General features: G+C 36.7%; 1 protein-coding gene across 2 annotated transcripts in view; it reads left to right on the top strand.

Annotated features, from left to right (window-relative positions):
• The first annotated feature begins 1105 nt into the window (after positions 1 to 1105).
• AGGF1 (angiogenic factor with G-patch and FHA domains 1) overlaps positions 1106 to 10358 on the top strand; it is a 28496-nt gene continuing 19243 nt past the window's right edge. For both annotated transcript variants that reach the window (XM_045848101.1, XM_045848100.1), the window contains exons 1-5: positions 1106 to 1666; positions 4297 to 4399; positions 5409 to 5611; positions 6449 to 6613; positions 9331 to 9519. In XM_045848101.1, the coding sequence (XP_045704057.1) occupies positions 1457 to 1666; positions 4297 to 4399; positions 5409 to 5611; positions 6449 to 6613; positions 9331 to 9519 (870 nt within the window). In that variant the 5' untranslated portion in view covers positions 1106 to 1456. The remainder of the gene's footprint in view (positions 1667 to 4296; positions 4400 to 5408; positions 5612 to 6448; positions 6614 to 9330; positions 9520 to 10358) is intronic.

Below are 10358 nucleotides of genomic sequence, written 5' to 3'. Positions count from 1 at the left end.
AGGTAATGGTCAATTGACTAAAATATGGAGCAATAAATCAGAACTACCGAAATGCTATGGCTCCCCAGATATTCTTGTGTGACATCAAACAGTAGGATCAGGTAGGAGAGAGTTGGCTACCCATTGTATTCAACATAAATTATGACAGGTAAATGTTCATTAAATATAGAATTGATGATACTCTAAAAGAAATTGGATATAAATCAGGTTTCACTTAATTGACAATATTCCTGTTATGGAATATAGTAATATGTCAGGTACTTGGATTCCAGTCTGCTGAAACTCATAGGCTTTTGGAATGGCTCTAAGTCAGGTTGGGTATCAGTCATTGCTACATACAAAGTACTCCCAACTCAGTGGCTTGCAACAAACATTATCTATTAGTGTTTTCAAGCCTGGGGTGAGGTTGGGGGGCTGGCTGATCTCCACTATCAGTTAGTGATTGCTAACTGTCTGAGGGTTTCCTGGGGCCCCTGCTCTAGGCTGGCTTAGCTGGAGTGCCTTACCTGCAATAAAGCTGTTCCATGTGTCACTTATCCTCCTTCAGAGACCAGCAGGCATGCCTGGGTATGTTTTTCTCATGGAAATGTTAGGAATCCAGGAAAGCAAGCATAAACACTAACACCTCTTGAGACCTAGGCCAGGAACTGGTCTATTGTTATGACAATCACTTCACTCAACTGGCCAGATGCAAAGGTGGAGGGGAGAGTCTGCCTCTGTAGTGAAGGGAACCACAAAGTCACACAGCAAAAAATATGGATACAGGATGGATAAAATATTGGAGCAATTTTGTGATTTCCACAGCATCTACTAGTTATAAAAAAAAACTGAAGATCACATTAGCTGTAGGATTTAGTTGATTTATTGCCTAGAAGGTAACCACTCTATTATTGACTAGTCACACACACACACACACACACACACACACACACACACACACACACACACACACACACACACACACACACACACACACGAGACCCAGACCCACGCCCAGCAGCCGGCGGGAAGTGCGCATGTGCACCATGAGGTCCTTCCCGCAGCCCGTCGCTTCCCATTCTGTCTCGGGTCCCGCCCACCACGGGCACCATCGTTTCCGGTTCAACCCAGGAACCGCCCGAGTCGTTTTGGTTCTTGTTTCTCGGAGCCTCCCACTTCTTTAAGGATCCTGCGGCTGTTTGGGTCGCTGGGGAAGGTATTACCAATAAAGTTTTCCTGTTTCAAAGCCGAGTGGATCGGGCTGAGTCCATCAGCCTTCCTCTCGCTCGCAGGCTGCAGTTGCTCTCGGCTACACGCTACGAGCTTCAGGGCGTCATGTCCAGGGGCCGCCGCGGCCGGGCAGGTATAAGGCCGCTTTCCGCTGCCTGTGCACTCGCATGGCTTCTGGGGCCCCCGGCGTCCACCTTAGTTTGAGCGCAGCCCCTCCGCGCCCACGGGCCGCCACGCGCCAGACCCCATGGCCTCCGAGGCGCCGTCTCCTTCATTGTCACCCTCGCCACCCACCTCCCCTGAGCCTGAGCTGGCCCATTTGAGACGGAAGGTGGAGAAGTTGGAACGAGAGCTGCGGAGCTGCAAGCGGCAGGTGCGGGAGATCGAGAAACTGCTGCACCACACAGAGCGACTGTACCAGAGCGCCGAGAGCAACAACCAGGAGCTCCGCACACAGGTGCCCGGTCCGCCTCCTGCCCTACTCCCCATCCAGCCCAAGACCAGGCCTTGGAAGCCTCTGATAGTCTTAGAAGGGCCCCTGGCAGGCTCAGGACTACTTTGTAGAGTACTTGAAAGAAATACAAGTTCAGTACGATCATAATTCCAAGTACATTTGGAGCAAACCTAAGTTCGGGTTACTACATGTAGTTAAGTGCGTGAGCAAAAGTTATGGCTGTGAATTGGACTGTACTTTGAGATTGTCTTCGTTCTCACTTGTCCGTACTGCTCATTGGCAGTAGGCACATTTATAATATTTTATTCTAGATCACTTTTGAGTTTGTTAAAGCGCTGGGCTTGAATCAGAATCCCATCACTAGATATGCCAACTGATAGAGAACGTCGGTTGCCCATGAAATGAGAATGCTAGTACCACACAGGTGGAGGTTAAATCAAATTAATTGTGAACAAACTGTTGAGCACTATGGGTAAGGTTGGCCTTCTGGGAGGTCATCATTTTGAGTTCTTTGGTGGAAGTAGGGAAGATACAACTTTGTTAGAGATAGTAAGCAGCTCACGTCATTTTTATAAAATACAGTAAGGACAAATATTTTAACGTTTCTAAAAAAACTGAAACAGTGTAACACATTTTTTCCATCTTGATTCACTTGGCAGTTACACTGTGTCCTGATAAACTATTTTCACATAATTATTAATTTCAATTAAGCCGTTGTCTAGTCCATTGTAATAAATTGGTACTTTTCATAAAACCACATGTGTAGTCTGAACCCTAAAATATCATCATACTTTGTTATGCTTTATGACCAAATGACCTATGAAAATAATGGCTGAGTTGCAATGACTTGTACCTTTGCATAGTTATTGACTTTATGATGATACAAAATTTCAGTTTGTTTACTCAACACCTAGTTCTTAAACACCTGCAATGTATACGGACTGTGCTAGGAGTTACAAATTTAGATTGTTAAAATGTCTTGGGGGAAGGGGAAAAAATATGACAGCCTTTAAAAAAAAAACTTTTTATAATTCCCAGTTCATTATTGCTTGCTATAGAGATCCTTTTAAAAAAAGCATTTTTACTGATCTTTGAAGAGACAGCATTTTGGTTATTTGGTGTTAATTTAATAGAGGTCTAACATGAAAAATTGAAGTGCATGGAAACCTCAACTCTGTTGGTGGTAGTAGTTGCTCCTTACTGTCTTCTTGGTCAGCCTCCCTGTGTGGCAGTGGAGTTTGGTTGTTAACTGTCACCCCAGATTACTAAATAGTATTTTGTCTGGAGCAGTAAAAAATTGGGTTGAGAATTGAAGATGAATTGTTGGAAAACATAATATACACAGGTTTTGGAGACTACTATTTAAAAAAAGCATTAGTGCAAATTACTTTGTGTCTTCAGATTTCTCACATGTAAAATGGGGATTAGGAAAACTATTTTGTAAGGTGGTTGTAAGAATTAGGACATTATCCAGAGTGTCAGATATAGTGTCTAGCATGCAGCAAATACTAAAAATACTAAATACATGAACTACTTCACAGCAATAGTGGTAGTAGCAGAGCTTGGACTAGGGCAAGCCAATCAGTAGTTTAGGGTGAAAAATTTAAGGTAGCACTCATTCTCAGGTATAGACCCTGTACTTGCAGGAAAGCTGAAACTTTGTGCCTCCTTAATTAGCTCTCTAGGTGCCTTGCTTGCTTCTCTCTGGTTTTAGCCGTGGTTGTATCAGCAGTTCTGATAACTTATAAAGTGCCTTAGATAATCTGTATATAATCAGTTTTATAACCTTTCTCTTTTTAAGCTTTCTGTATCATTAAAGAAATATTTAGAAGCTTGTTTTTTAGTTTTATGCCTGTAATAGACATGTCACGCTTAGATTTTGTCTAACTGAGGTGTATTGATGAGGCTGCTCATCGGCTTATGGGTTTCTGCACTCTGGTGCTCTGGCTTTGGCAGTCGGTGAGGCACAGGGAGAATAGATGCCTCTCTGAGGCAGTCACTTCCATTTTCTTCTGCTGTAGTCATTCAGTCATTAGACTACTATTTAAAGGAAAAATGTACACTAAAGAATTTTATAATTCAATGCATGGGAATTAATGCTTTTTCTAATTTAAAGAGAACTGACCAAATAAAATATTAGTATAAAAACCTAGTTATATTTTAGAAATAAAGGATTCTGTTCAAAGGCCTATTAATTTAGTCAATCTGATTTTCAAAGGGGATATTTTGGGCTTTAACAAGAAAGTATAAGACTTAATATTAAAAATATGTGGTCCTGAGCAGGTAGCTCAGTTAGCTGGAGTGTTGTCCTGATATGCCTGGGTTGTGGGTTCAATTCCTGCTCGGGTCACACACAGGTGTCAACCAGTGGGCGCATGGATGGGTGAAGCAATGCCTCTCTCTCTGAAATCAATAGGTAAAAAATTAGGAACAAACTCTCCCTCTGTGAATGTAAAAGATGAAAGAAATTCAGTGATAGGATTTCAGTTTTTCTGAAAAGGAAACTAGCTGTTATTGGTGCTCCTTTAAAGCTTTTACCAAGAAAAAATAATTATTGTAATTTGAGGAGAATGATGTGCATATAATTAGATTGCTATATGATTTATTTTCCCTAAAGCCTTTTTTTCTTCTAGGTGGAAGAGCTCAGTAAGATACTATATTGTGGGAGGAACGAAGACAGTAAGAAGTCTGATGTAGAAGTACAAACGGAGAGCCACCCTCCGTGGTCAATCTCAGGTATTCTGTTGAGAGTGGAGATAGCCTAACACTGTCACATTCAGATCATACCAACATGGAGTTTTCTTTAAATGTAAAGTAGACAAATGTCTAGATAAATGTGAGAACTGTCTTCTCTCCCTGTGATTAGGTATTTTAAGATAATTGAATTGCTCTTCTGATGCAAAAGTAGAAATGTATTATCATTCCTATAAATAGGTGGTATTACTACTGTGTTGCCAAGGGCACATTCACTGAGTAACTTCTGCCATGCTGTGAGCCATTTACTCTCATCTATGGTCTTCCGTGCAACCAGGGGCATGTGTGTTCTTGTTGATGGATTCCACTTAGCACTGTGCTCAGTGCCAGGCTGTTCAGTGTGTGGCAATGGTGAGTCCACAACCATGACCTCATCTGTGGCATTATGTTGTGAGGCAAAATAACCTAGCAACTGAGTTTTAATAAAGGTCAAAGAAACAATTTTTCCCATTAAGTTTTGCTTTGTTTTATTTAGTACACAATTTAGCTAAATATTAAACACATCAGTGGCATTAATGTTACATATCTGTATGATAATATATTTTTTAAAAAGTCAACATCATGAGAGAAATTTGACAGACATCAATCTTTGACATGTTGTCTCTATTCCATTGCCATTTGATATGCTTTTAAAGTGTGTGGTTAGAAATTGTTCAGATTTGCTAGGATTTCTTTTGACAGAATACAACTTAGCTACCTGTTTTCTTTTTTTTAGTCTTGCTGTGGAAAATCCAAATCTGCTTACCTTTTTTTTTTTAGCTTGACAGCTAGGGTACTTAAAGTAACATTAGAATCAAAGATGAAAGCATCTGCAGATTTGTCTGCATTGTTAATTTTAATCTGTTAAAATTGTACAAGTGTAAATACATGGTTTGTTTGCAGTGTGTGCTGTTTTGTATTCAGTACCAATTTTTTAGAATGAAGTCTTTATATATATATATATATATATATACATTATTCTAATACATATCACAATTTGTTTTTGCTATAGATTATTATTACCAGACATACTATAAGGATATTAGCCTTCCAGATAAAGAGACAGAACTCTCAGTTCAGCAAGATCAGGATATTGAAGCCTCTACTTACAATTCTAAAAACCAGTCACAAATAGAAAATGATGCTTATGTTGATACAGAAGTAACGGAAAAGTTTGAATCTGGACAAGAGGACCGTTTTGCCTCAAATTCACAGGTAATAAAATGCTTAATATGATACTCTTGATTCCGAAGAACTTGTCCTTCATTATTGTTATTATGCAAATTGACTTATTTGGTCTATCACAACATATACAAAGGTTGTAAATATTCTGTGTATAATTACGCAGAACATTACATTTTTAGAGAATCAGAAATTTGACTTGTTCATATGTTTGTTTCCTACTTGGTTGTGTTCTAAAAACTTAGGATATACATAAACTAAAATAAAATTTGTCAGGATATTTTGACTCAACCAAAAAATTTTGTACTACCAGCACAATAACCTCGTTCACAACAAAAAATTTTTCATGCTTCCTTTATGTCATATATCCTGCCACTGTTCAAATTTCCCTGAATGTTTTACAGATTTTTTCTATAGTTTGTATAATGGGGATCCCAGTGAGGTTCATACAGTGCAACTGCTGATGCTGTAATAAATCTCACATAACCCATAGCTTTCTCCTCTATCTCTTAAAATGTTTTTTCCCTTTGGACCTGTGATTATGGAAGAATCTAGATCATTTGTCTTAAAGAATACTTCAGAGTCTGTATTTTGTGGATTACTTCCCTGTAGTAGCAGGCATTTATTTGTGAGTAATGGTCACTCACTAATTTCTAGTGTCTTCAAAACTGGGTCAAAATTGAATTAACTGATGTACTAGTAAATACTTTTTAAAGTCGAGCAAATTGTAATTGATAGCCACTTTTTCCATTGCAGAAATTGAAATCATTATTTAAAATAGCTTTTAAATGTAGTTATAATTTCAAATTTTGCTAACTTTTAAGTTGATTAAGGACATTTTGTCTTACTTGATGTGAATATCTTACCTAGGAGCCAGCCTCTGTTCTAGCAACAGAAGATACATCTTTAGAAGGTTCATCTTTAGCTGAAAGTTTGAGAGCTGCAGCAGAAGCTGCTGTGTCACAGACTGGATTTAGTTACGATGAGAACACTGGACTGTATTTTGACCACAGCACTGGCTTCTATTATGATTCTGTAAGTATCTGAGACCTCTTAATACAGTAATTTTACACTTCAATGCTTGATACCGAATATTAAACCTTAAGCTGAACTAAGAAAAGCAAGAAGCTGCATTTAAAAATTATGTTTGATGCAAAGGTGTTTGATGAGTAAAGAATTACAAAATAGCTTATGATATTACACTTCTAGGTTTATAATTAAGTAAATTAACTGTGATTATAAGTTAATATTTTAGAGAGGTCTGATAACCTTTATTTCTAAAGGAACATACAAAAATGTTGGAGCTTTTATTGATAAAGCCATACAGTTAACAACATTGTAAAAATTTTGAGAATGTAAACTGTTTTATTAGAATTTATAAAGAAGCAACATTGTTGATTCTAGGCCTGTGGTGAGATTTTTTTTCATTTCTAATACTTGTGAAGTAAGACTCCCACAGAGTGTCTTTTTCTTGAATTCTCAGGAGATTGTTTATTATTAGTGTTTTATGTCTGTGGCTTTTAAGCATTTCAATTTTTAAAAATCAGTTAATAGAACTAGGAAATGAGTGTGGAATCAGAAATATAATGGACCACTGACTAGGACAGAACCAGAAAATTAAGTTCTTGATTTATAATACAGTGTGATGGCTGTTGAAGTCTGGTACTTGATTGGATTTTTAATCAGGGTTTGACGACAATGAGGATAGAACTCGCATACCCACATATCTCAACCTTGATGATCTAGGCATGTGATCTGATCCTCAGGAATTACAGAATGTAGTGCCCAAAAGTGGACCAGATATTCACGATTCCAGTTCCTAGAAGTATTGTTAACTAACCTAGGGAACATAATGATAATGCTAAGTATCTTAGATAGGGATTTTGTATACATACTTTGTAAATCCTCTGTAAAGAGGGTTTTCTTTCACAGGAGTATGCTAATTGACAATACTGGTTAATACCCAGAAAGTTAATGTTTAGCCCTGGCCAGTGTGGTTCAGTAGGTTGGAGCACTGTCTCATAAATGAAGGGTTGAGGGTTAATTCCGGTCCGTGCACATACCTAGGTTGTGGGTTTGATCCCACGGTTTGGGCATGAACAATCCTTGGTGCAGGTGCATCTGGGAGGCAGCTAACCTATGCTTCTCTCTCACATCCATGTTTCTCTCTCTCTCCCTTTCTCCTCTGAAAGCAATGGAAAAATGTCTTTGGGTGAGAATTTTAAAAAAAATTGTTTAAACTCTTATTACTAAAGAGAGTAGCTATTCTTGACTTGGTTTCTAGGAAAATACAGAGTTTCTGAGTATGTGACATTAGTCTGTCATTCTACCTTCCTTTCTATATCTTTCCTCCTGACACCTGTTCTCCAAATGGTTAGTTATAGTCTGCAGGTTATATGTCGCAGTAGATTAGGGACTCCATTGTTTTGCTAGTTTTCACCTTTTAACTAAATAAAAATGTAAAAATATTTTTGAAAATGTCTATTTTGGACTGAAAGACTTAAGAGATTAAAAAGTTTGAGTTATAAATGTTCTGTTATTACTAGAAATAAAGATTTGAATGTGTCCATTCAGTTTTTTAGTAAAGCAAAATATAGAATTCAAAATATTTTTGTAAGAGATTTTCAAAGTAGATTAAAGACAATAGAATGCAACAGCATCAACAGTTAGAAAAATAAATTATTCTTTCCCAGGAATTTTTAGTTTAATCTCAGTATATCATAAGATGTTTCCAGGTCTGATATGCATGGATTTATGATAAAAAAGAAAATACAGCCTTTCAGATAAATCTTGGTTATAGATACTGGCCAGTATCTAAAAAATGCAGTCAATACATAATTTTATCTTTCTAGTTTTTATCCATAATTTGCCAAAGTTTATTTTTGGGTGGCTACTTTACTTGTAAGTCTTTAGTTACTTACTGTAGAATTCATTAAGTGAAGATAATTTTTTTTATCCTCAGCCGAGGACATGTTTTTCATTGTTTTTAGAGACGGGGGAGTGAGAGAGCGAGAAACATCAGCGGACTGCCTCCTGTGTGCACCTGGGCCTGGCACTGTACGAGCCCCATCTGGGGCCTGGGCCTGCAGCCCTCTTGGTGCAGGGTCCCACTCCTGCCTCCTGTGCCACACTGGCCGGGGCAGACGATGATGATTTTTTAAAAATCAGTATCTTTGTATGGAATGTTATGTTTTAATATTTATGAACTTAATTTTATTTACAAATTTTTCTTCAGGACTTTCAGTCACAAACATTAAAATGCAAATCTTTGTTTTATGACATTGAAAAAAGGGTTCAGAATTTATATTACCAAATTATTACTATGTAATCTTAAGGATAATGAGTCTGGAATTGCTGTCATGCTCAGCTTTTTCTGATGCTTGCCTTAGTTTTCATAACTTCTAAAAGGTTTCTTGTTATAATTTTTCATTGCTGTATTAAGTTGAACCGTATAAAATTGCTGTCTTTGAAAGTTAAAAAATGATCAAATGTTGGCAATTTCATGATTCAATTTAATATTTAAATGTACTCATTTTCGCCTTAGGAAAATTAGAGCAGATATTAAATGGTAAAGTATTTTGAAAAATTACAAGTATTTTTCACTCTGATACTCTTATTTACTATCTTCAGAAAATGCTGTAGTTCTTAAAAAGTAAACATTTACTATATTTGAATATGTTTGAGATTTTTATTGTTTATTTTTCTATTTTATCTTACATAAATAGTACTTACTGTTTTCTTGCTTTTAAAAGGAAAATCAATTATATTACGATCCTTCCACTGGAATTTATTACTACTGCGATGTGGAAAGTGGTCGCTATCAATTTCATTCTCGAGTAGATTTGCAACCTTATCAGACTTCTGGCACAAAACAAAGTAAAGATAAAAAATTGAAGAAGAAAAGAAAGGATCCAGATTCTTCTACAGCAAATGAGGAAAAGGTATTGTCTTCGTGATTTTTAAAATTTTCATAATGGTAATATAATTTTGCCAAAATTTTTGATGAAATTGAAACTTATTTAGTAACTCTGTATTGCAAACATAGCCATTAAGATAATAAGGAATTAGAATCTGTTAACCAAGGAGCGTTTACATGGGTCTGGAACGCAATTTCTCAGTCACTGGAAGTAGAAGGAATTTCTTAAAAATTTGAAGGAGGGAGATTTAGGGTGGATAAAAATACCCTTGTTTTCATAATTTGGAAGAAATTTCAGACCCTTAGTTGATTAAGTTGATGCCGGTGCACAGGTCGCTATGAAACAAAATAGTCATGTGGAGCAATTCCTTACCTGTCAGGTTAGCAAATGTTTAAAAAGTCCATTTCTGGCAGTCATAGAGTAGATACAGCTTTTAGGAGTGTAAATTCATGTCTTTTTGGAAACTAGATTGGATGTTTCTATCAATAACTAAAAATGTTGATAATTTTCCATTAGAAACTCTCATTTCTGGGAATTTTTTATTTTTTAAGTCTAAAGAAAGAAAAATGCCTTCGTATAGTATATAGCAATATTTATAAGAACAGAACAAAATTAAAAGTTCAAATGGCCCACATGATATTGGTTAAAAAAATGATAATACTTTTAATTGAAAAAGTATTATCTATGCCTTAAAATAGTAGTTATAAAAAAATGAGGGGAATTTTAGAAACAGTTACACAAGGTTAAATTGAAAGAAGAAAACATTTAAAAAGTTATTACTGCTCTTATTTCTGCTCACTGCACAGATGAGGTTGATGGTTTATAGGCAGGAAAGAAGGCTTATTTGTTGTATTGGCATTTTG

Source organism: Phyllostomus hastatus, unplaced genomic scaffold (genome assembly GCF_019186645.2).
Source record: "Phyllostomus hastatus isolate PE091 unplaced genomic scaffold, TTU_PhHast_1.1 phas_contig_58, whole genome shotgun sequence".
NCBI lineage: Eukaryota > Metazoa > Chordata > Mammalia > Chiroptera > Phyllostomidae > Phyllostomus > Phyllostomus hastatus.
This window is presented reverse-complemented; position numbering and strand designations above follow the sequence as displayed.